This window comes from Scomber japonicus, chromosome 20, assembly GCF_027409825.1.
Source record: "Scomber japonicus isolate fScoJap1 chromosome 20, fScoJap1.pri, whole genome shotgun sequence".
NCBI classification, from domain to species: domain Eukaryota; kingdom Metazoa; phylum Chordata; class Actinopteri; order Scombriformes; family Scombridae; genus Scomber; species Scomber japonicus.
Window position 1 is genome coordinate 23,632,022 of NC_070597.1, and position 26,721 is coordinate 23,658,742.

Below are 26,721 nucleotides of genomic sequence, written 5' to 3' on the forward strand. Positions count from 1 at the left end.
TCGAGGTGATTACTGCACACCAGCCCAAGTTGATGATCCTTTAAGATTATGACAGTGAGTCAACTGCAGCAAGGGTGACTTCCTTAGTGTTGTTTATAATAAATGACCAGAAAGAGGATATAAGAAGTGGCTTTTTGTTTCGCCATCAGTCATTTTGCCATCCTGTGGCCTCCGTAATACATCAGATCAACCTACAGATGACCCATTCAAGGAGAACTAGGGGAAAACTTCAGTTTCAATATGTGTTATTCAGCGTATGTGTAGTAGGAGGTGACTCATTTTCACTCAGATAAATCTTACTGAAACTGATATTGATACTATGATACAAAAAGTAATAATGTTCACAGATATTGATTATCAGATGTATCCATGTTATTTGACATATACTGTATATCAGCAAATAAAGAGGAATGTGTCTTTATGTGCATTTAGCTTCAATTTAAATCATAATTTCTAATGAATTAATATAGTTTTATGTGTTTTTATGAATCATCATTATTTAAAAACATTTATATTTTAATGACATTTACTGTTTTAAATGTCATCTCTGATCATCCCGTTTATTTTTTGTAATGTATACCTTTATTCACAAATATCTTAATCACAAAAAAAGTATAATTTAGTATTCTCAAGTATCAACATCAGATGTCTCTAATACTGGTAAACTATTTCCTACATTCCAGGACTAAAATCAGTACTTGACTTCCTCTGACCATTTTAAATGTAAATGAAGTGAAACTAGTCAATTCACATATCAATGGAGAGCCTGGTAAAACAGGTAAAGCCGAGAAACCCCCCCCCCCCCCCCCAAAAAAAAAACAAGCTAAATCAACAAGCTACAGTACCCTGACTCTTCCCCTACTTCACTACTGTGTCACCTCCCTCATCTTTAATGGTTCTTTTTGGCTGGTTCCACTCCAGTGCAGAGAAGAGAAGGAGACTGACAGTGACAGTGGGTGAGTGGTGAGAATCTAGATCTAGACTCAAACCCACAACACAGACGAGCATCCGACATGAACTGCAGACTGCGGCAGATGCTGAGAGAGACTTTCCCCTTAATGTGGGCTGGCATGAAAGCGCGGAGAATCGAACTGTGATAAGTCAGACTGAACATCAGATAAGCGTGTTGTTGTGCCTTAATTTAGCCTGAGCTTAAGGGCTGAGCCGTTATCTCGTTTTCCATCAGTGTTTCTATAGAAAGTGTCCATGGACCCTGCTGAAGGGCAGTGATTTAACTAAACAGAGAGTGCCTGCTCTTATTAATTCATAAAAACTCTACCATCTCTGTTGCTTTTACAGCTGCAACTAACAAGTGTCACGTTTGTTGGACGATATATTGTCTTAACCCTAACCGGAAAAGAGGAAGAATGTGAAATGTGGTTAAAAACTCTGGAAAAAGTTAGTAGGACATCGAGTAATCTGAAGCTTCTTTTCTCGATTCAGTGATGAGCTGTTTTGTCCATACGATGAATTTCTAAAAATACACTTAGTGTGCATGTTGTAATGACTCAGTTTCCGCAACGTAGACATTCTACACATTGTGAGGCTCTAACTGAACCATTCACAACAAGTAATCACTGCATACACACAACATGAAGATACACTAGAAGCAAATGCAAAGATTGATCTCTGTATTTCAAGAATCTGTTAAGCATCATTCAAATAAGAATACATCGGGAAAATAGGTTTACTTAAAAAGATAGACACTTTACTATTAGAATCTCTGAACAGAGGTCAAAGGTCAACCTGCACAATAGTAGCCCTCTAAAGTTCACTGCAGCAGGGCGGATGCTTGATGAACCTGAAGCTTAAACCTTCCCAGCTGCCCCACCCATCAAACTCCATTCCTAAACTGGTCTGAGAAGAGATAAGAAACGTTGTTCTTCAACCGTCTGCTGCCACAAGTTCACATCTTTACCCTTTTGTTCCTTGTTATCACACTTAAATCAGCACACCCCGGATTTGGGAGTCATTATGCTGATGTCACTGTGTCACAAGTTGTTCTTCTTCCCCCATTCAGAGTGAAGAAGTGATAAAAATGGCAGCACTGGTGCCATAGCTGAGAATGCTGGCAGTGCGCCCATCCCCTTTCAATACAAGCTGATTATGACAAACTCTCAGAATGCGGGGTGGTGGCACTGACTCCACCACACACTCAATCTGCTCCTATATCATAATCAGCGAGCCAAATCCACTGAATTAAAAGAAAGAAATACACACAAAAAAAGATGTTTTTCTGAGTTGCAGCAGCAGAGCCTGAGTCTGAATTCACATGAGGAGGCAGAGAGGGAGGCTGGCTGGCTGGGTGGGTGGGGATGGGAGGGGTTGACCATGAGGAGGGAGAGCAGCTTGCACTGTGCATTCGGGCGCACTGAGAGGAGACCTGAGAATTTGACTGGAATGTGTGCGGAATGAGGAAGTGTGCAGACACTCAGCCAGGCAGCCAGATGACTGCTGGGAAGGTTAGAGTTAATCTGATAAGAGGAGCAGCACGGGAAAACTATTCATTAGTGCATCTGTCAATGCAGTCTTTATCTTCAAGTGTGTGTGTGTGTGTGTGTGTGTGTGTGTGTGTGTGAGAGAGAGAGAGTGTGTGTATATGTGTGTGTGTGTTATTGTGTATGAGAGAGAAAGTAGAATATGTACTCTTTTTTTGCTTTGTTTCCCATAAGAAGATTTTTTTACAAAGAAATCAAGAAGAATCAATTAAGAACCAATTAAGAGTTCATTAGAGTTCAAATATTCAGTCCAAGTAATTAACACATTTAAACAATTAAATGTATTCTTCTACAACTACAAATCTTACCTCCAGGACCTGGACGTAGCTTGAGGGAAACCATCCTCTGACTCCATCCTTCTCTCCCTCCCACCAGCCTCCAGGGAGAGGCTGCACCACCTTAATAATCTCCCCAACTTCGAAGCTCAGTCCCTGCTGGTGCTGCTCTCCCCCGAACGGGTATAAACTTTTGCAGTAAGATCCAGACATCGCCAGCGCAACTTGTCTCACACACACACATACACACACACGCACATACACGTACACTCAGAGTCAAGCAGTGATGATGATGACGATAATGATGGTGATGATCAGCTCCTCAGAAGAAAGTCAACAACTTTTGAGCTCCGGTGAGAGTTTAGTGTGGAAGCAGCAGCCCGCTGAGGAGCGCAGTGAAACTTGTGTGAAGTTGGTGAACAGGTTCTCGGGACGGCCCTCAGCGCTCTGCTCTGCTCCTGCAGCCCGCCTGCCAGCCTGCATGCTCGGTCTGAGGCTCCGGTCAGACCGCTATTAAGCTACGCACGGTTAAACACACCCAGAACGGAAACCAATTCAGTTTGCCTTCAAAGTAAAAGCACAAAGCGGCACTTGATAGTAATTTATTTTTTTGAAAGAGGATCTTTAAGATTTTTGTTTGATTGTTTTTTTATCATAAAAGTCAAGAATAAACTTTCACACCAACATTATTACTCTTCTTTCACCAGCTATTACTACTACTGCCATTATTAAAGTACTATTGTGGTAATAATATATTATATATAATATATAGTGGTAATAACAACAGTGGTGTCAGCAGAAGGCCTAGAAGTTATATTGTAGTATTAGTACTGTAAAAAGTTATATTAGTAGTCTATTTTTACTCCTTACTACCTCCTTGTAGTTCATTTTGTGGTTTTCTTTTTCGTTTTGCCTCGGTGTAAGAATCATGCTACACAGAACTGAAATGCCATAGTTCAATACCATTTATAATAATTTATGAGTACATCTAGGCTCATTTCAGTGATATTGTATTAATGGTATTTTTATGTTCTTTTTAGTTTTAATTTGAAATAAATATCCGGAAGTGTTGTGTAATATTGTGACAAGCTTGACATTGGTGGGATTGTCAAAACTCACAACCCCCTCCAGCTCCTTGTTACTTTTTCATACACTCCCTCACTTTTATACGATGATGATTTAAAGTAGAAACATTTGTTCACTGTATGTTTTATGGTCTGTTCATGTTGTTTTACTCACATGGTTTATAAGTTGTTTTGCTGTTTACTTTTTGGCACTTTTAATGTTTTTTTCTTTCTCCTTGTGAGGGGGAATGTGTTACTTTTATTGCCTGCAGGCAAGTTGATCACAGTAAGAAATGGGTGATTATAATACTGAATAATGATGACAATCATAAATAACAGTAGTGGCAATTTATCATTTTACTTTACAGCTGAAGTATTAGCTTCATTTAAAAATGGATACAATCCTTCTTGTTTGACTTGAATAGTTCCCCTTTTGTGTTACTTGGTATTATGACGCATCACTGTTGACTCTGCTGCACGTATCAGTTTTTTTATAAGGAGGCTCTAATGAGGTTTGTAATACTGCAGAATCTTTCCCCCTTTCCATGTGGGATTAATAAACTCCACTAGAATGAGGCAAATGCTGTGTCAAATGAGGCTGTTTTGGATTACACCACAACTTTCTCAGAACACCACAGGGGTTCACTAGGTTCACTACAAATCTGTTCTTTGTAAGAACTGAAGTTCCCAATTAATTATCAATTTACTGTCAAAACAGCTGGTTCCAGTCTCAAGAATGAATCAAATAAAAAGATACCTCAATTTTTCCCCCTGTTACATTGTCTTGTAAACAATGGTTATGTTTATATTCAGTGTTACTCACTAAAACATTAGCGAAATCTCATAATCGACTTTAACTGACTGCTTTCTTGTGTCTTGCTTACTTTTTAAATGTTAATGTTCCAAATCATTACACTCAATACCAAACTCATTTTCCACCACAATAAAATATCTGTTGACCCCGAGTCAGGATTACAGAGTAAACTGTAGATTTCTGAAACAATATTTATGTATGTAGTATGTTAGGCTACACATACATTATGAATGCCATTGTAAGTCTTAATTTAGTTTCAAAATAACAAAGAAAAGTTCAAATGACAAATGCAACCCATTAATTATACAAATGTGCCCTTTAAATAATATAAAGTATCTATAAAGTTCACTCAGCTATGAAATAGAAACAGAAACCAGGAGCTAATAAATGTATCCCAGTAACAACAGTGTAGCTAAGATTAAGCAGAGAATTTAGCTGAGTATTACACATTATAAACACAACTTAACAAACTGCATACTATGATGTTTACATGATACAAATAACACTTACAAGCATTAATCTCCAAAGCACGGACATGAAACAAAGGTCACTGAATCTCAGAGCAGACCAATCACGAAAAAGACTGGAACTTTCTGGAGAGAATAAGAAAACACCTGGCTGACCTGGCAGCATCACCTGACATACATCAGATAGCATTGAAGCTAGAAAACGCAAGAGAAAATAAGTGCAATACTCAAAACTTCCACAAGAGGGAGAAACATATTCACTAAACCAAGTTTGTACAGAACATGACAGTGAACTCCCAGATTCCTTTCAGTAAAGAAAAAAAAAGGTCAGCTATGATGAATAATAATAATTCTGTTTAGTTTTGACTTTTTTGTTGACAGGAAGCTGAATGATGCAGATGATAGTGTGCTGGTCGTTCCTCGCGCTGTCAACAAGTTCAGATTCTTCATCTTTTCTCTCTGAACAATCGGCTTTCGAAACCATCTGAAAGCATCTTTTTCTTTCACTCAAACCGCAACTTTCTCTTTGTAGAAGGTATGTAAAGTCTCTGTCTTCATTGCCTCTTTTAAACCTTTTCTTCAACTTAAAGTTTTTTTGTTACAATTTGACACATACTGGTGACCTTTTTCTACTAAGCGTTGTTCTGTTTTGATTGTAGTTAATTTGGTGCTACACAGTAACATCAAATACATCAAGCTGTTTATTTCATTATGAAAAAGTACTACTAAGCAATGAGCATCAAACTGAGGGGCAATTCAGAATGGTTTGTTCAAATGATGCTTTTCCATGAAACTGTTGCTAATGGCAACATCCAAACATCCATCCCAACTCTAGATCATTCTTGTTTTCCATGATCCTCTCTCTTAAAAATGTCAAATAAAAGATGTACTTTATATTTAAGGTAGACCTGCTCCTTTAATGAAGTACCTAATACAGTGTTTTCTGCTTTTTTAAAGGAGTTTGACCTCTGTTCAACATGGACACTGACACTGATATTCTTAAGCTAGTAAAATGCACACCGCCCTCATTCTCAGTGAGAGAGCAACCTCACTACAGAGCAGAGGTCAGTTTTGTAAATGTGAATGTAAATGTAAAGGTGCATTGTTCCTATAGAGAAATCTTATGAATAGTGGTGTCTCTGTCTTGTAGAAGATGCTCATGAGACAGTTTATGCTCCTGAAACAGCAGCATCAAGTTCCTATTTATCTATCTGTTAAAGAAATGAAGGGCTGGCTGATGGCTAGAAGCAGTTTCCTGGATGAGTGAGTGCAAACTGGTCATTGAAGAAATATGTCAAATTAAAATTTGCTGCAAGAGGTAGACAACATGGTTGACTAACTGAGGCATTTTTCATTAAGGTTTCAGGAAGTAGCAGAAGAGACAGAGGCGAGAAAGCTCCTCATGGCAGAGCTGGTAAACACTGACTGACTTACCACTAGAGGCACCAAAGCAGTAAATCCTACATATAGGGCCTTTAAAGATTATATATCTTTCTATCAGTGACATATCATTATTTTATTTTACATGTCCAATTTTGTCTTGTAATACCCAAGAAATTAATTTGGTACAAATTATGGGAAAGTAGAAGAACTGTTTGATTGGTACACTTCTAACTAATATATTCAGATGGTTGCGTAACCTAAAGAGTCTTTTAAGTCTAAACATTTCAAATGTGTCCCATAGCAATCATACTATTCAACTTATATAGAGAATAAAGTTTCTGGTAATTAATAAATAATTAATGAATATTTACCTTAAATTGTCCATTCAAGTAAATTCCTCTGGAAATAAAAACCTAATGTTTAAAATCTCAACACTATTGACTAAACTCATTAGATGTCACACAAGCATCACTTTTCTAATATAGCAAAGGGTTTTTTATGTGGTATGAAATGGCTTTAATAATAGTTGATAAATCATGTAGTAATGTCACCTAGAATTTTCAACAGCCAAAGTTAGTCAGTAAATAAGTATTCTGCAAATGTAAACAACTTATAGTAAGTCTGCAGCACTTTTGTCAAAGCAAAGTGTCCAAACAATCTTCCTGATGAATGTGAAAGCTAAAAAGAAAAAATCAATAGAAAAAAAACTCAGAAGTTCTTTTATTAAAGGCTCCAGCTGCTCTATAAAGCATTAGTAAATGTTTTATTAACCATTGACAAAGCCATTAGTAACAACTTATTGTATTGTATTTCTTTGGTACATTTAGTGCATAGTTCTTTCTGAGTCCTCCTCAGAACTGACTGGGAAATTGCAACATAAAGTGATATCTGATGAAGTTGATGTGTACAGGTTTGGACCTCAGCGAGGCGTCTCTGTTTGAATCAGATGGAACAGGAGCTCCAGGAGGAACTTGAAGCGGAGGAATGTATTTCACTGCAGCTCAGGAGGAGGGTAGGAACAAATCCCTACATTTTCTGAGTTTCACTCAGTTTCACTCAGAAAATGTCACTCAACTCTTTTCTCTCACATGAAGGTCACATTGGAGGGCTTTCGAATGTTCCTCTCCATTTTCCACCCAAAAGCAGAGGAGGATGTACGGGCCTTCCTCCGGCACCTGTCCAACAAGCTGCTGAACTCTTTCACTGCCTCTCACTTCAGCAGACGTTCCAAACGAGCCCTGCTCACCAAGCTCCAGCGTACCACTTTACCCCTGGCACCAGCGATAGTAGAACTAGCTCTGAGGTTCCTCCTGGAAAAGCCAGAGCCACTTGCTGAGGTCAAGCCTTCCCAGACTCAGAGTCCCACTGCGAGCTGGGACTCCAATTTGGCCCTCGCTCTGGGAAACAGGGCCAAGGCTGCTAGATCTGAGATCGTCAAACAGCTGGCTGACACGACAACTTCTTGCTTCAGCCTGGTTACATCTTTCACTAAAGCTCGTCTCCTGTGTATCTGCACGCCGGTGGCCCAGAACATGGTCAAAGCCATTTACAAAAGATTTGTTGACTGCTCCAAATCCTTCCACATGCTGGACTTTGATGAAAGCTTCGTCATTGCTGGAGAGAGCATCATCTGTGTTGTCCAGGACATGGACCACAGAGTGCGAGCTGCTGCGTACAGCCGGGCTCTGCATCAGCTGGTTTCTGTAAAGTACACTGTGGTAATTGTATTTAATACATCATACTCAAATTATATATCTGATACAGCAAGATACTTTGTCTCTAAATCTTTAATTTGAGATTTCTACATAATCTTTCCAGACTCCAGAGGTGTGCAGTGTGGCTGCTGCAGAGAGAACTGGTAAGCTGTGGATAAATGTTCTAATTTGACAGACTCATCTAATACTTCTACTGATACTCATGTTTTCTCTTCTACAGATGAAAATAAGGACAGAAAGAAGAAGCAGGGAGTGTGGGCCTTCTTAAATCAAATGTGGAAAAAAATCTTGTCCACTGAGGAGTAAATCACACCAGCTGGTCTCTGATTATAATAATCTCAACATCATAAATCATACTTATTTAAATAAATGTTATATTACAATAATAGAAGTATAAGGAACAGCTGTGTCATTATTTACTGTTTAATTTTCACAGAAATGATGTTAAATATAAGTTAGAAAAGAGACAAACAACTAAATGTGAATCTAAAACCACTGAAAAGCAATTTTCTGTAATAATTCAAAAGGAGCATAATATTAACTGTAGTAGCAGCATTTTCTGTAGCTTTCAACTGTTTTTTACTGCCTTCATTGGTGGATATAGTTTGCTTGAGTGTTATCATCACGATGAGTCATTGTAAGACTCTAATGAATGACACTAATGTGTCATTTATAAGACTTGATAACAAAGCAGGCAGCTACCCTGGTGCCCCAAAGGGTGCTCTAATAAGTATTTTCATATTTCCAACTGAAATAAACTGCATGTAACTGAATGAGGTCAATGGTTATAATGAAGCTACGGTGAAAATCTGAACATTTTAGAATCTTTCAGCTAATTTTTTTGGTTTTACACATATTTTGCTGTTTTGGTTCAGTCTCACAGCTCTCGTTAGCATTGTCTTCAGCAGCAGCAGTTAGCTTTCTTCAGAGGAAAAAGCACAGATAACAAAGCCGCCTGCCAACACCAAACAGCAGAAAAACAAAGTTATCAACTAGCTGCTGATCATAGCATAGCATTTAGCTGCTGAAGTGACAAAGAAGGCTAAACCAGAGCTAAAAGGAGAGTGAATATTGGACTTGAGTTGGCCAAACATGACACTAAATGAATGCTAATGTTGCTATGTGACTGCTGAATGTGTAATAACCTCAACAGTCTGCTAACATATTAGCTAAATCAACTTTATAGGATAATAATATGTCAGATGTCAATTACAGGAGGTTAAATCAAGTTATCTGTGTGGTAGCTTAGCCAGAGGAAGGAGATGAGAGGCGGACTCAGAGACTTGTACAAAGTTGATTAACACCCTCCTCCCCATATAGACCATTCTATTTAAGCAGAACCATATTTCTCTCAGGGGGTTTTCTTCTTTATACCAACAACTGGCATATAATAATCACTTGAATCAGTTAATATTATTCACATACATCATCCACAGCACAGTCCATACTATAAGCAAAAATAAGTACAAACCACATACATTAAAAAACCTAATATCTGACTCAATACAGGAAATCCCCGACAAACTTAGTGCTACCCATGACATGGTGACTTGGTGACTTCCCCTTTGCCTCCTGGAAAGTATTATGGCCTAAGATAATCTATGACTCAGAATAGTCACAACTTAAATAATACTTGTCTTTCTTGAATAAACCAGAAATGCAGATGTAAATATAACAAAACAAAGCTAAACACAAACAAAATCTGGCATAGCATGTGAAAGCTACAAATAGATGTTAAACTGACTAAACAAACAAATGAGAAGTGTGGGAAGAAACACATTCAAGTGTAACAGGGACAAATATTGCGGTCTCGCTCTCTTTGTCACACTACCACAATATATTTTCTGATGAAACAGGCGGGTCACCACAGCTCAGATTGTTGTGTGGTTCCTTAGACATTAATCCAGTCCTACAAACACACTGAAACATCTTTATGCCAAACTGTTTTAATAGAATTGTCATGGCCGTTAGTTTGTTTTCTGACTGGTAGCAACATACAATGATATATATACTTTATTGAAAACAGTCATATTTCTGCTTGATTTGTTATGTTGTGTCCAGAAATAGGGTTTGGACTGATTGTGAATGAGTATAATGTAATGGTAGTAGCAACATTATACACATTGTGGAGAGAAATTAAATATGAGCTGCATGTAAGTGACTGTATTTTAAGTTTGATGTCTCCATTTCAGAACACATATCATATTTCACTCTCTGTTCCTCTATCCATGCTTCTCTTGTTAAAGGGAGCCCTCTGGCTGCTGTAACTGTACTATTACAGATGACACCAGGCTAAAGGGTAGCACTATGAGACAGTGAGAAATGCATATAAATATGAGTTCTATTCAGTTATGTTTTTATGAGTAAAAGCAACCTGGTTGCCACAGATGTAGAAAACGTGAAAGGTCTTTGTATGAGCCTAAATACACATGAATACACACAGAGAGGTCAATAAATCGACCTCATCAATTAATCTCATTGTCACACATGATCATCTTTACAGCAAAGGTCGACCACTGCTGTCATAGATCATCGCTCATAATGCTTTTCAAGGCTGAGAGACTAGCCTGGCCTTCACAGAGGTGTCCTCCGACCTGTCAAACTGAGGGTCAGGGGGGTCATAGCACACGTTGCCATGCTTCACTGATACAGTGTTGGATATATATATGCTGCATACTGACAGCACACCGCAGCATGGTTTACATGTTCTGCTCACTCCAACACTGGACTTGCCTCATCTTAATCTTGAAGGTTCATTCTTGACCTTGGAAACCCCAGATGAACAAACAATCTGTACACAAGGTTTGTGGCAGATACAGTGTACATAGACAAACTGATAACAGCTACTTTATGTTGGCTACAGTACATAATATGCTGTAATAGTCAGTCAGGGGGTTGATTGTATTCAACAGATTACTTAACATGTGGGACTAGATTTAATGTTTTATTTGATTGCCTGTTTATTCTATTTACTCTCTTGAATAGCAGCTGAAATGACTCATTAGGGCTGCTAATTTACAGTAATTCTGGTTTTGGATTGCTATGTATCACCATTTTGGGGAATTTGTACCACCCTGATTATTTTGTCATATTTGACTATAGATATATTAAATTTCATATTATTCTGTAGTTGTTGATGTCTTTTATCAGCTGTAACAATGTGTAATAAATTGTATATTAGCTCATGGTTGACTCAGAAAAGCCATAGGACAGCCTGTAGATCAATACTTCCCCTCTGAAGAACAAAGCAGAGGCTGCAAGGGGACATTTTCTATGTGGAAAACTGTTAAAATTGCAAATTTATCAACTTCTTTATTATGTATTTTGGTTTAAATGAGTTGAATTAGACAACATAGCATCAAAATGTATCAGCTGTTTGTTTATGTTTGCTTCTGCTTTTCCTCCTCAGACAAAAAGCTGGTGATCTTGACAGAAATCTAATTAAAACTCCGAGTTAGCACAGCTGCAAGAATAAAAGTCATGCTGATGAGCATCACAGATCTATGAGAGACTTCAACTTCTAATCTGCCTCTCAGACAAATGAAATTCCAGTAATGATGAGGACTTTGAGTCACTGAAAAAACAACACAGGCCAGCACAGAATCCCTCTGTCTGGTGCACTAAACAAACGGGCTCACGGATGGCGTGGCATGGATAAATACATGCACCATCTTAAATGAATCCCCAGGAGGCTTTTTGATTGGCCCGTATGGCCCTTTGATTATATTGGTCTAATCATGGCTAATCCGCTGCTCTCATGCCAGCATTAGGTATTGTATGTAGATGAGTGACACTGAGGAGGACAGCTATTTTAACTCAACAATGTAAATGTCAGCAGGCATTCTGTGGGGATCTGCCCTGATCTCTGCAAACAGTTGCTCAAATTAGATGCAAACTGCACACTGAGGGTTCAGCTAGAGCTTCTATAAACTGCATACTCCTGCCACAGAACTGTGTCACAGAGAGTTCTCTGACTCGCTAATTAGCACTACAAAGCTCATACCAGTCTGATAATACAGCGAGAATTAAGATAAATGCTTAGTATCCTTTCATCTGCTTTGTTAGTCACAAAGATGGTCATGAAAGATAGATAAGGGCATTTTAAACACATATGAGTGCTACGATTCACCTCACATTCATCCCAGAGTCTGACCACATTAATATAGATTCATATAGAGATTTTGCTGATTGATCTCACAATGTGACGCACAATAAACTCGCACCATGTAGAGTAAAAAAAAACCAAAACGACAGAACTAATGCTTCACACCACTTTATTCTGCTACAGTTTCACAGCAAAACAATAAGGCTTATTCACTTTCTTGAGTTTTTCTCATGCTAAGAAGTTGAAGAAGTAGAGGATGACATCCTCTACTTGCAAAGTCTACTCAGATTCAGCAACCTAAAGCAGGAAAGAGAGAGGGAAATAGAAGTCAAGGAAAGGAAAGACAATTAAAGGAAAATACATCTACACACTTTTTTTATGATTAAAACGACTTGCAGTCTCAGACAAAAGTTTGTAATGGTCATTTATAAAAGTAGCATTGATGCAACCATTTAGTTTTCTGCACTAAAGAGTTTGTTTTAGTGAACACAGATTGACTGATTCAGTTTCAATTTATTTCATTTTTATTGGTTATGTTGGTAATATGTTTCTATTCATTTTTAAAAGAATGCAATTTAAGGAGATGTACACAGTTTTTCAAATCTGCCAGGAGCCCAAATGAACACCAAAACAAGTTATTCTTGCTGCAATCATTCCTCCTGCTCATACTGACCATTAGAAGATCCAACTCCTCCCACTGTGCTTACCATGTAAATGAAGTCCACGGTCCTTGTTTTGAGGAAAAATGCATTTGAAGGTATATCTGATGCTTATATGAGACTTCAGCAGTCTGAGTTAGTCATATCAAGTGGATATCTGACACATTTACAGTCTATTTAGCATCAAATTGCCTCTTTATGTTTCCCTGTTCAACTGTGGTGGAAGTATAGTAACAAAAAGAAAGACTTTGGCAATAAAAAGACTGTAACATTGAAAGATATCTACTTTATTTGACTCATTTTGGCAGTTGAAGCTTCATATTAGCTTCAGATAAACTTTTGCACACATTTTCCCACAAAACAGCAAGAAAAACATGTGTCAGGTACCTGACTATTGTTTTAAGAAAGACTCGAAAAATGATGAACACTCCCTTTATATGACATCTGACCAAGCTGAGTAAGGACTGTAATTGGAAGCTTCAGAAAGAGCAAGAATGCATGTGGAAGATTATTATGTCAAACCCCTACTTGAGGACAAGAATGAACTTTCACACTCAAATTATTTTTTTAAAGGTGCAGTGTGTAGAATTTAGTGGCATCTTGTGGTGTGGTGTGGTAATTGCAACCAACTGAATACCCCTCCTCTTCACCTCCCCTTCTAAGTGTGTAGGTTAACCTAAAGTAGCCGCAAAACTCGCAAAAAACCCTGAATGGCCATCTCTAGACCCAGTGTTTGATTTGTCCATTCTGAGCTTATGTAGAAAACATGGTGGTGCAACACTGTAAAAAATGGGTATAAAGGGTTCATAAAGGGTAATTCTTATTTTCAGGTGATTGTACATTAATTAAAACATACTTGTGAATATTATATTAAATTTCTGCCACGTCCTTTCCATAAGATGCCACTAAATTCTACACACTGCACCTTTAAATTAAACTATAAATGGATTAAATGTTACCTTTCCAAACTCTCTACTCTTGGTTCTCATCTTGTTGACTTGAGACTCGGCAATGTCTGCCCGCTCCTGCGCCTCCTCCAGCTCATGCTGCACCTTCCTCAGCTTAGTGAGATGAACATTGGCCTGCTCCTCCTGTAGCAGAAAAAAACCCAAAACATAATGAGCTATAATGTCATAAATATCAATGTCAATCATAATGAAAAACAGTAGCTCTCATTTGTTTTTGTGGCTGTTGAAAAAGATCTTACAGCTTCTTCATTCTGCCGTTTATACGCCTTCACTTTAAGCTGTAGTTTGTCCACCAGGTCCTGCAGTCTCAGAACAGTCTTCTTGTCTTCCTCAGTCTGGTAAGTCAGCTCTTTGACTCGCCGCTCGTATTTACGGATTCCCTTGACGGCATCGGCAGCTCTTTGTTGCTCAATCTCCACTTCACCTTCCAGTTCACGCACCTATGAGATAAAAGTCCAAACTGCATAAACCCATCCTCATATGTGATTTTTTTGTTCTCAACTTTCAAATTTCACATAAACGAATGTGTGATACCCGAGCCTCCAGTTTCTGGAGCTGTTTCTTGCCCCCTTTCAAAGCCAGGTTCTCAGCCTCATCCAGGCGGTGCTGCAGATCCTTTACAGAGGCCTCCAGGTTCTTCTTCATCCTCTCCAGGTGGCTGCTGGCGTCTTGCTCTTTCTTCAGCTCCTCTGCCATCATCGCTGCCTGCATTTACACGCCATGTTAAGCTAATGTTTCTTCTATCATTTTTAGCTGCAAGTAACTAATTTGTTGCAGTTACTTATCACATTATATAAAGCTATAATATCTGGATATGAAGAGATGTAAAGTGTATAATATTTACATCAGTGATTGCCTTCTTGGCCTTCTCCTCTGCATTGCGGGCCTCTTGGATTGCATCCTCCACTTCACCCTGCAGCTGGCTGACATCTGCATCCAGCTTCCTCTTGGAGTTGAGAAGACTAGTGTTCTGCAGCCAAATGAAAATAACTTATGCCTATCATTTACAGAGTTATCCTCATAAACAGAAGGGCAATATTGATTCAGAGGCACAGTCAAACTCTTTCACAACTCTCACAGCAAGCAGAATCTACTTTATCTCTTCTGACACAAGCAGAGCTGCCAACAAAATGCACCTGTCTTTATGGGACTACATCATTCTGTTCTTAAAACACAATCATTTTTTTCATTTTGGCAAATGAAGAAGAAATACTACCATGCAAATATTCCCTCATTTGGCTCAATATTGAGATTTTATAGCCTATCTAGCTGAAATGTTGCTAATTGTGTCCTCTTCTGTCAAAAATGTCATTAAAGCTGCATTTGTCATTTAATTAATTAATTAATTAATTGTATTGGTGTATTGACCTTTTAGTGGGAAAACTCCAGAACATCACATATAGCTAACTATTAGCAAACTCCTATTAACAAACCTATTTACACATTCAACAGACACAGAGCAACATTAGCATTCATTTGGACAAATTATTACAATTTATATTATGAAATTCTTTGTCATTTTGGCTCTGCTTTAGTCTCCACCAACTCCTAAGAAAAATGGACACAAGTAAAATATCTGTCTTTTAAAATGCCTTAGCTACTTGCTAACATTGTTTTTCTGTTGTTTGATGATGAGCAGGTAGTGTACAGTTGGTTCATCAGAGCTTTCCCACAAAAGCAGCCATCTTCTGCCTCTGCTGGAAATGAGATTGATGGTCATACAATAACGTAATTATCGACATCCTTTTTTTTTTTTTTTACTCAGTATTGCCACACTTCACATCAGCAGCTAAGAGGCTATTTATGTCACATTGGCTAAGCAGGTAGTCGCCTCCATTCCTCAGTGTGAGTGGAGACTGCAGAAGTGAGCACCGCTTATATGGAATTAAAGGTAAATAACTCTGTCCTGGTCCATAATGGCATACTTAATTATTCCCTATTATAAATAACCCTATCAGGCCTGTGCAGATATATTATTAACATTTGTTTAATTTGAGAGAATTTGAGATATCTCACATCATGATGATGGCTGTTAGATTTTCAATGGCCAGTAATAAAGCTACTGACCTGAGAGTGCAGCAGCCCGACTCTCTCACAGGCATCGGTCAGTTCCTGTTCAGCTAATTTGCGGCTTCTGTCTGATTGTTCCAGAGCAGCTCTGAGCTCCTCCACCTCTGCCTGCATCAGGCTGCACCTGCGCTCCACCAAGGCCACCTGCTCCTTCAGGTCCTCCTGGCTCCGCAGGGCCTCATCCAGGTGATGGGTTTGTTCCTGTAGAGAGAAAACATGGTGAAAGTTTTTTGATTTTCCCAAAATAAGGTTTGAAATCAAATACTAATATTTTTGTATTGAAGCTGTTTGAAGAGTATTTCACTTTGAGGTGGGCTTGCAGGTTCTTCAGCTGTTTCTGGGCTTCAGCGGCCTGCCGATTGGCTTGGCTCAGCTGGACCTCCATCTCGTTGAGGTCAGCCTCCATCTTCTTCTTGATTCTCATGGCGTCATTCTTGATGCGTGTCTCAGCATCCAAGGCAGACTGCATCGTTTCCACAACACGCTGGTGGTTGCGTTTCATCTGCTCAATCTCCTCATCCTTCTCAGCCACCCTGCGGTCAATCTCTCCCTTGACTTGAGTGAGCTCCAGCTGGATACGAAGGATTTTGGATTCCTCATGCTCCAGAGAAGCCTAGGGGGAAAATGAAAATATAAGGAATTCACAGATTACATAAAATTGTGCCAAAAGACATCTGATTGAAAGACGTAAGTAATAATTCTATCACATTAAGCAACCTCAGCTTCCTCCAAAGCTGTCTGGATCTCTGTCTTCTCAGTCTCAGTTTGTTTCTTAGTCTTCTCAAGCTCGTGAATGGCTTTACCATTCTCTCCAAGTTGCTCAGTCAGATCAGAGATTTCCTCTACAAACATCAACAACAAAAATCACACTTCTTGAATGACCACTCATATCAAACAAACATAAATCGATACTTATGATATCAAACACATACGTTGTAGGTTTTTATTCTCTCGTTTGAGGACCTCAAGTTGCTCCAGAGCTTCCTCATAAGAGTTCTTCACTTTGAAGAGCTCAGTGCTGAGGGAGCGACACTCCTTCTGTGACCCTTCAAGCTCAGCCTGACTCTCCTCATACTTCTGCTTCCACTCAGCAAGAACCTAAAAGTAACAAAATACATTGGATTGTATAACGCTTACGATCTTAGACCTTTTACTTTATTATTTGTAAACATAGTCATCTATTTCTTCTTCTATGGATTCTACATAAACTGCTGTTGCTGCAATCATTTAAAAGAAAATGATAGTAGGAAAATGAAGATTGGTTCTTTGACTGTTAGATATTTTGTTCATATTTCAAGGTTCAAGCTGCAGTTGATTCATCCATAAAACATCACAGTGCTCCAAACAACCAACACTGACTTGACTTGCAGGTTGTCCCTCTCACCTTATCAAAGCTTCTCTGCTTTTTATCCAGGGCAGCTGCTTGAGCATTTGCCCTTTCCACATCAACCATGAGGTCCTCTACCTCCCCTTGCAGCCTCTGCTTTGTCTTCTCTAAAGATGAGCACTTGGCATTCACAGCCTCAATGGCCTCCTCAGCCTCTTGCAAACGTTGAGCAAGCTTTCTCCTGGGGATGACAAAATAACATATCAGTAGTGACAGTCATTTCCTCGTATTGCAGATATGTCAAAAAATTGAAATATATATAAAACAACTCTAACTTTGCCTCCTCCAGTTCATCATTACGTTGGATGGCATCAGTCTCATATTTGGTTCTCCACTGGGCCACCTCACTATTAGATTTGGACATTGCTCTCTGGAGCTCAGCCTTGGCCTCCTGTTCCTCCTCAAACTGCTCCCTCAGCAGATCACAGTCATGACGGGCAGATTGGAGAGCATGGGCGAGGGCATTCTTAGCCTAACAGAAAGGCAAATTTGGCTTGTAGTCAAATAAATATTTGTTAAAGGCAAAATTTCTCTGTTATTATTTTGAATCCTCTCATTAAGGGAATGCTGTGTATGTTTTTAATGTCTTCATGATATGTAATGTATTTTTTTAATGTATTGGAAAGAAGCCAAAGACAAATTTCCACTAAGGTGGACAATACAGTCAATTCAATTCAATTCAATTCAATTCAATAGGCTCGTTAGCCAGTTAGCTTACAGACATTTAATGTAACAAACCTTTGATTCCTCTTCAACCTGTCTCTTGAGTTCCTCAATTTGTTGAGTGAAGGCAAGCTTGGTCCTCGACATCTGAGAGAGTATTGCTTCTTTCTCCTCAAGAAGACGACAAAACTCACCTGGTCAGGAGATTCCATCAAAAAATTTAAAAACAGAGAAGCACTTGACTCTTTAGTCATTTAAACAAGGTCTAACTCAGTTGCCTACCATTTTCATTCTGGAGTTTTGCCCTTTGAGCAGTTATTTCAATAATCAGACGGTTGTTCTCATCCTGTTTCGCCTTGTATTCACTCAGTTGGTCTTCCAGAGAGTGGCTCAGCTTCTCATAATTGATCTGATGTCATTGATAAAATAGTTGATGAAACTGTTAACCATGATATTTTGATAGCATGTACTCTCTACACCAGTCCATCTTACCTTTGCCTTGACCGTGGCCTCTATGTTGCTGGAGAGGTCATCAATCTCCATCTTGTACTCACTCTTCTCCTTCTCCAGCTTCTGTTTGACCCGCTGCAGATTGTCAATCTGCTCTCCCAATTCAGCCATACTGTCAGCATGTTTCTTTCTTAAAGCTGCAGCGATGGCCTCATAATGAAGGGTCGACTCTTCAAGGTCTCGTCTCAGTTTCTGAAACTCTGCCTCTCGCTTCTTGTTCATTTCTATCTGAGCAGTGGTGGCTCCTCCAGCTTCCTCCAGCCTCTCACTGATCTCCTCGAGCTCCCTGGTGAGATCTGCCCTCTGTTTTTCCACTTTGGCCCTGCCAACACGCTCCACCTCAATCTCCTCTTCCAGCTCTTCAATGCGTGACTGACAAAGAAACAAAAATTCAAGATCCATAGATTTGAAACATTTTCATTTAAATTTAAATTTTTTGAACTACCTGAAGTTCCTTGATCTTCTTCTGAGATTGCACAGCCACACTCTGCTCATCCTCGATTTTAGATACAAGTTGATTCAGCTCAAAGTCTTTTCTAATATGCAAAATCATAATGTGATTAGACCATGTGTAAAGTACTAATCAGATTTTCTAGACACTGCAGCACCAATACATACTTTTTAAGTCGTTCCTCCATCTGTTGCTTGTCATTTTCCAAATCCATTATGGATTCTTGAGTTAGTTTCAGATCTCCTTCAAGCTTCCTTTTGGCCCTCTCAATATCCATCCGGATCTTTTTCTCTTGCTCCAGAGAGCCCTCAAGCTAACCCACAAACACATTTTCAGTCAAATTCTCAAGTACTACATGCTATGATTTTAACAAGGTAATGGCCATAGACTTACATCGTCAACTTGTTGCTCTAGCTTAACCTTGGCTTTGGTCAGAGTGTTGACTTTGTCTTCCTCTGCTTGTAGGTCATCCAGTGTCTGTTGGTGCGTCTCTTGCAGGGCCAACTTCTCCTTGGATAACTTGGCGATGGTATCATCTTGAGAGGACATCTCCTCAGTCAGATTTTTAACCTGAAGTGTGAAGCAAAAAGTGTAAGTGAATCCTTGAGTCTCTTAGCCTGATGTTCAGATGACCATCCAGAAGGCACACCTTGTTTTCAGTGGCATGTTTTTCCTTCTCCACTTTAGCCAAGGTGAGCTCCAGGTCATCAATGTCTTTCTTCAGCTCAGAGCACTCATCCTCAAGCTTCCTCTTCTTTGCGGTAAGCTCGGCATTCACCTCCTCCTCATCCTCCAGTCTCTCACTGAGTTCTTTGGCCTTGGCCTCCAGCGAAATCTTGTTCTTTATGAGTCCCTCACATCTTTCCTCTGCATCTGCCAGACTCTCACTTTCCTATTTAACCAAAAAAAAATTTAATTTATGTAGCATGTTGTTCTACTTTATCATGACTTACATTAATGCCTGTATCTATTGTCAAGTGCTTGTGTCTTTTTTTACTCACAGTTTGAATCTGCAAGCACAAGTCATTCTTCTCCTGAAGCAGTGAAACCATTTTGGCTTCTAGCTCCTTCCTTTTGCTCTCAGCTTTTGTTAAATCCTCTTTACACTTGGCAAAGTCCTCTTTCATGATGGCCATCTCCTTTTCAGTCTCAGCACTCCTCAAGAGTGGCTTGATCTTGAAGTAGAGCTTCATCCATGGCCAATGCTTTACATTCATGAAGGAGCGAATGTTGTACTGGACAATGTAAATGGATTCTCTGGAAAGTGATGTGGTTCAAGTTTAGTTCTTGGGTTCAATGTGATGAGTACATTTCGCATTATACTACACCAGTAATGATATAGCAGACATTAGTAAGATTATCTGCAATCAATCTACCAAATTATGATTACCTCCTCTCCATCATTTTCTGAAACTCTTTCCTTCTGAGGAAGCCACGACACAAGGCTTGAGTAATGGTGATCAGAGAGGCCAGTTTTTCATCCCTCATCTCTTCTAGTAGACCCAAAAGCCCTGCCTTGAAGAAGACCTACAGGAAATAGAAATGTACCTTGAGATACTTACAGATAAACCAATAAACCACAACATTTTAAAATCACTTTCACAATACAAAGGGCCCAGTATGCTTTAAACATACTAGCTTGTATTACATCTAAAGGCAACACTGGATACTCATATTTCAAGTAGTCACATTTGTAGGCATCATACTCTTTTGGGATACTTTAGCCACAGCACCACAATCGTACAAATGGGGATACTGGCACAAACTTTCAGACATCTTTGGTTGTTCACACACAAGGTGATGGTAGTAATTATATAAAAAAATAAATGAAAGCTTGAAAGAGCAGTTTAATCTCTGATTACTTTCACATCTGACCAGAAGAATTGTTGAGCATACCACCCATTAATCCAACCTACTGTAGGAAGGGGAGTCAGACGTGGCAAACAGTCTCACAAGCACTTAGTTTGAAACACACTGAGGCCCTTAGTCATACTCAAAGTAGTTTACCTTTGTATGCCCAAACTTATATTGCGTGTGATCCACATCAATAGATCCCAAGAGCTTCTCAGCAGCTTTCTTGTTGTCAATAAATTGTCCTTCAGGGATCACACTAGCATTCAATACTTTGTACCTAAAAGAAAAACTCTCATTAGAGAAAAGTTTAAATTTCTCTCAAAAGTACTCCTTGCTTCTTACCTTTGCTTGAAATCCCCATACAGGATCCTACTGGGGAAGCCCTTCCTGCAGATCCTGATTCCTTCCAGCACGCCGTTACATCGCAGTTGATGGATAACCAGATGGTGTTCCATAATCCCTAAAAGTCAGCCAGAGCAATATTACAATTAAGGTGCCTGATATGCCATTCATGGTTGGATGTTGAAGGTTAATGATATATCACTGTAATACCTGGAGTTTTACTTTCATTTGGGATGAGACACCTGACAAAATGAGGATGGGTGCTTCTGAGATTTGTCATTAGCTTTCCCAGGTTCTCCTGTCAGAGATAATCAGTGTCATTACTTTGTTACAGAAGGTTCAACTGTTGTTGCTGATCTGTTTTTTAAATTACTCTTACGAATTAAAGATTGTACAGTATTTTTTAGCAGTTACCCTGAAGAGGGCTGACACAGTCTGGAAGGATGAGCCCTTCTTCTTTGCTGCTTTCTTTGCAGTAGCACCAGTTCCAGTGGTCTCTAAAAGAACAATGTTTTTAGCTGCATTATAAAGCTAAAAGAGTTGTAACAGCTTACCACCTGTCTCATGTTTTTACCATCTGTTGAAGCATAGGAGCAATAGAGAAATGCCAGAAGTTTGAGGCCTGCTTTCTGGTAGAGTTGGACCACAGTTTCATTGAGTGGGTCCTTGTTTTTATCCAACCAGCCTGTGATGCTGTAGTCCACAGTGCCAGCATAGTGCACCAGAGAGAAGTGAGCCTCAGCCTTGCCTTTGACAGGCTTGGGCTTCTGAAAATTGGTGGATTTCCCAAGATGTTGGTCATACAGCTTGTTTTTGAAGGTAATGTCTGACGCCTTGGGGAACATACACTCCTCTTCAAGGATGGAAAAGATTCCCATTGGCTGTTGAGGGCAGATAGTCAAAACATCTCACTTACTCAAATGCATTTATCTCAGACATTTTGTATATGTGTGTATCTTATTTGTATGAATTAACCTTTTCAATGAGCTCTATACAGGCAGCCAGGTCCATCCCAAAGTCAATAAACTCCCACTCAATGCCTTCCTTCTTGTACTCTTCTTGCTCCAGCACAAACATGTGATGGTTGAAAAACTGTTGCAGTTTCTCGTTGGTAAAGTTGATACACAGTTGTTCCAGACTGTTATACTGCAAAACAAAACCATTTGAGCATGACCACAGTATTCAATATCAATTCCAGTGAATACAGCGATTAGTGAAAACTTACATCAAAGATTTCAAACCCAGCAATATCCAGGACTCCAATAAAGAACTGCCTGGGTTGTTTGGTGTCCAGCATCTGGTTTATGCGGAGGACCATCCACATAAACATCTTCTCATAAACTGATTTGGCCAAAGCACCAATGGAATTGTAGACCTGACATAATGATATGTTGCAGTCAAATCACAACATATTAGATGGGTACGATCTTCAAACAACAACAAAAAATTAAATGACCCATTATTATTTACCATTCATATTTCTAGCCACTTGGGGACAGAAGAACTCCACAACATTTGACATATTATCATGAAGTTATTCTACCAGTTGCTTTTCTGTGCACCTGATGAATCCATGTCCCACATTCATTCTCCTTTTTGCTGTTTTGGTGTCTACCAACACTTTTTTAGCTGCTAGATATTTGGCTTCTTCACAAGCTCATTGTGAAAATAGGAACAATTATAACCACTGGACATGTGAGTGTTGTTTTAAGACAGATTTTAGACATGTAAACCTATCTAGTTGCATAGGAATCTTAACAATACTTTATTACAAAACAATTGTACCTGTTGAACAGTCTGCCCTTTGGTTACATACTCATTGCCGACCTTCACTCTGGGGTAACACAGCACCTTTAGCAGGTCTGCAGAGTTAAAACCCATCAGGTAAGCTGCTTTGTCAGCCACTGATAAAGAACAACGATAAAAGAGAGAAGAAATGTTAATAGATAAGAGGTAAAAACAAGATAAGATAGATATTTACATATACCAAACATTTTGAGATTATCATTATAAAAAGAAGAAAAAGAAATAAAAAGATTAAGGTAGAATCTCATGAATAACAATTACCCTCTGTGCCGTCTGGCTCTGCCTGCTCCTCCCTCTGCTTCTGTTTGAACTTCATATTCCCATAATGCATCACAGCACCTATTAGCTTGTAAATGCCAATCCTCTCCTCTCCAGTGAAGCCTAGGACCTCGATAGCACTCTGAAAGCACATTATGACAGAGCTCGTATCAGTCCCAGAGCATCTTAGCGGGGATGAAAAAAAAAAGATTGTAAATTTGACTTACATCCGTGGCCATCAGCTCCTCACTGTCATCAATACTGGCCACGCTGATCTCCCCCTGGCTGACAAATGGGTAGTCAAAGGGGTTGTTGGTGATGAGGAGAGTCTCTGGAAGAAAAAACGATGTACCAGTCAAATCCAAGCCTTACAATATTAGCAACACTATGTACAGAACATTACTAACATACTGCATCTTACCTATCAGCTCTGGCTTCTTGTTAGACATGATCTGGTAGAAAATATGATAACTCCTCTCTGCAGACAGTTGAAACGTTACTCTGGATTTTTCCAACAAATCTAGCAAAAAGAAACAAGATGACACCAAAGCAAAGCAAACGCAACATTATATGTCACTATTGTATTCTAACTCACAAGTTTCAATATCAGCGGAAGACAGTTTTCCTGTGGTTCCAAAGTGGATTCTTATGAATTTGCCCTGTAATAGAAAGATGATAGTTAATTGTCAACCAGATGTAATAAATTGACTTGTGAAAAATACGAACATCCACCAGCCACTAACAGTAACTAACAGCCACTTAGTAGTAAATCATTATTTTGTGTCTGAAAACTACCAGGTACTTTCATAGTTTTACAGTAGCAGTCGCTTTAGCTGGTGGCTGGTGCTAAATTCCAAATCTGATATTAACAAAATCACAATCTTTTCCCTTACAAAACGTGACGAGTTATCATTTCTGAGAGTTTTTGCATTTCCAAAAGCCTCCAGCAGTGGGTTAGCAGAGATAATCTGGTCCTCCAGATTCCCCTACAGCAACAGAACAAACAAAATATGATATTGCAAAGTGATTTGACACGAATAAATGCATTGGAAGGTTATGAGTGGATAAGTAATACCATTTGAAAAAGTATGAAATGTCACCTGCAATTTGCCAGAGGAAGGAGTATCTTTTTTTGCACACCCTGCGATTGTCGCAAAGTACTGGATGACACGTTTGGTGTTGACAGTCTTTCCTGCACCGGATTCTCCACTAAACAACAGAAGAAACACCCATACTTTAATAAAAAGTAGCAAAAATAGGCTGTAGCATTTGTTTAAACTTGTAGCTTACGTGATGAGGATGGACTGGTTTTCTCTATCTAAAAGAAATAACAACACAGTCATATTAGAACAGAGCCATCAAATCAGAACATAGTACTGACTGTATCAACAAAGTTTTTCCAGACACAGTTTACCAGTGAGCATGAACTGATAGGCGTTGTCAGAGATGGAGAAGATGTGTGGTGGAGCCTCCATGCGCTTTTTGCCCCTGTAGGCCACCACTACCTCTTGGTTGTACACAGGGAGCCACTTGTAAGGGTTCACAGTGACACAGAACAACCCAGAGTAGGTCTACAATGAAATCAAATCAAAAATGTTTTGAGTAGGCATGGATGTGAAGACGTGTTGGTTAAAAGAAGACAACATTTGGTTGGTAAATTAAAGTTATTTCAGCATGCAGATGACAAATTAGAGTCTTTGTACAGCTTTTGACTCCACAAACCTCCTGGAGATTTTGTGTTATTGATACTTAAAGTCTCAGGAAATCAGTCACCCTGAAGGGATGAATACTATTCTTTCTAAAGATATTTCCCCTTTTAGTGTTTTGTTGATGTTGCACTTACTGCAGTCCAAAACTTGTGCCCTATCATGTGTGTTATTATACAGTATCTTTACATCTTCAACAGGATATTTTGTCTAAACAGGTTCAAATCTGACCTCATAAAATGTTAAAAGCATGTCTATGTGTACATTTTCACCATCTTAATGTGTTCAATGGAGGGCAACTATGACCATGAACTTTTATTGAATTAATGCCCTCCACTCCCTGTAATTATTTCTCTCTTCAAACTATCTTCTAAAAAAAATTAGTAATAATAAATATACGAAACATTCCTAAAATATTTAAAATAAAAAGGTCTACTTTCCAGCCAAATTTAGTCTGGTTTTAACCTGGATGTCTACATCTTTTGAACTGCACCAAATTAATGCTTATTGGTGTACAATACTTCCCAAATAATGTCTAAGAGAAGTGCTGTATGAGAAATGAAAATAAAAAATATCTCCAATCCTGAAATTATCTTGTGCAGAAAAGAACACTTTCCTTGACATTTAAAGATAATTTCTTTGTCTGTTAACGTGCATTAAAAACAGTTACTGATGTTTTCTGTTGTCATGCATGTTATGTTGATTTGCATAGCTCCTGTTGAGCAACAGCTCCTCTGGCATTGTGTGAGAATGACCACCATCAACTACAGTAAGTGTTGCATTACTCACATAGATCATCCATGCTGCGTAGCGCTCTTTGAGATTATACAGCACAGCGGCCTCATTGAGGTGGGTCATCATGGCCATGTCCTCAATCTTGTCAAACTTCGGCGGGTTCATGGGGAAGACTTCGTCATCCTTCACTGTTACAACCTGTAAAGGTAAAGACAGACGTGCCTTACATTAAACAAAAGCCAAACGATATGGAGAGGTTGATATGCCTCCTCGACAGCTAACACTATACCTGTCCTGCTTCAGTTTTAACAGTTGCTTTTCCACCCTCTTTTCTTTGCAGAGTGCCTTTGACAAAGAGCTCCTTTGGATCTGACACAAACACTGCAGTTTTGGCATCGAACACCCTGTTTTGGGCTTCAATTCTCTCTCGTTCAGGTCTCCTCAGGTACGGGGCCGCCTCCCCGAAAACAGCCATCTCAGAGTCCATCTCTGCAACTCACCCCAGAGGGGACTGAAAGGTCCGGGGTTAAATGTCAGAACTGTGATTCTAATAACTGCAGGACAGATATCAACCATTAAAATCTGTGCTAACTCTTATCTCTGTTGACTAAAGAAATACCTGAAGTAGGATACTTTAAAACAGGATCTGTCACAACAACACAATGAAACAGAGAAATGTCCTCACCAGCAGAAGAAATATGTGGGCAGCTTTGACCCTTACTGCTTTTATAAGGTCCCCTCTTGTTACATTAGGAAAGACAGCAAACACCTATATTTAGGTCAAAGCCCCCAATGAATGTGGGTGGAGAAAAGTGATTAGTTTGGCATGTGATATCATGGACATGTTGCTGAGCTTTTGTTATGAACCCCTGGCCGGGAGCAACTGCAACTCAAGAAAAGAATGAATGACCTCTGCCAGAGATACTACCAGAGTCATACTTGTAGATGATGTAATATTCCAAGAGGGCAACATAGAGTAATTGTAAAGCAT

General features: G+C 39.1%; 2 protein-coding genes across 2 annotated transcripts in view; both read right to left on the minus strand.

The window, feature by feature from the left end:
• The window catches only part of gas7b (growth arrest-specific 7b), a 72,845-nt gene extending 69,831 nt beyond the window's left edge, over positions 1-3,014 (minus strand). Inside the window, exon 1 of the mRNA XM_053341692.1 lies at positions 2,807-3,014. Within this exon, the coding sequence (XP_053197667.1) occupies positions 2,807-2,986 (180 nt within the window). The 5' untranslated portion in view covers positions 2,987-3,014. The remainder of the gene's footprint in view (positions 1-2,806) is intronic.
• Positions 3,015-10,764: 7,750 nt separating this feature from the next.
• Positions 10,765-26,721, minus strand: LOC128381178 (myosin heavy chain, fast skeletal muscle-like). The gene is made up of 39 exons (XM_053341126.1): positions 26,670-26,721; positions 26,020-26,225; positions 25,785-25,928; positions 24,704-24,860; positions 24,580-24,607; positions 24,390-24,498; positions 24,183-24,275; positions 23,885-23,948; positions 23,711-23,809; positions 23,517-23,620; positions 23,293-23,431; positions 23,011-23,129; positions 22,451-22,600; positions 22,201-22,371; positions 21,800-22,106; positions 21,640-21,722; positions 21,436-21,523; positions 21,226-21,343; positions 21,037-21,160; positions 20,420-20,556; positions 20,031-20,286; positions 19,679-19,921; positions 19,423-19,599; positions 19,197-19,342; positions 19,024-19,114; positions 18,561-18,950; positions 18,351-18,477; positions 18,144-18,262; positions 17,681-17,877; positions 17,403-17,586; positions 16,951-17,116; positions 16,736-16,860; positions 16,323-16,631; positions 16,016-16,219; positions 14,793-14,918; positions 14,483-14,653; positions 14,188-14,388; positions 13,940-14,071; positions 10,765-10,818 (listed from the first exon to the last, which is right to left on the minus strand). Exons 1-39 carry the CDS (start codon positions 26,719-26,721, stop codon positions 10,765-10,767), a joined length of 5,910 nt encoding a protein of 1,969 aa, XP_053197101.1.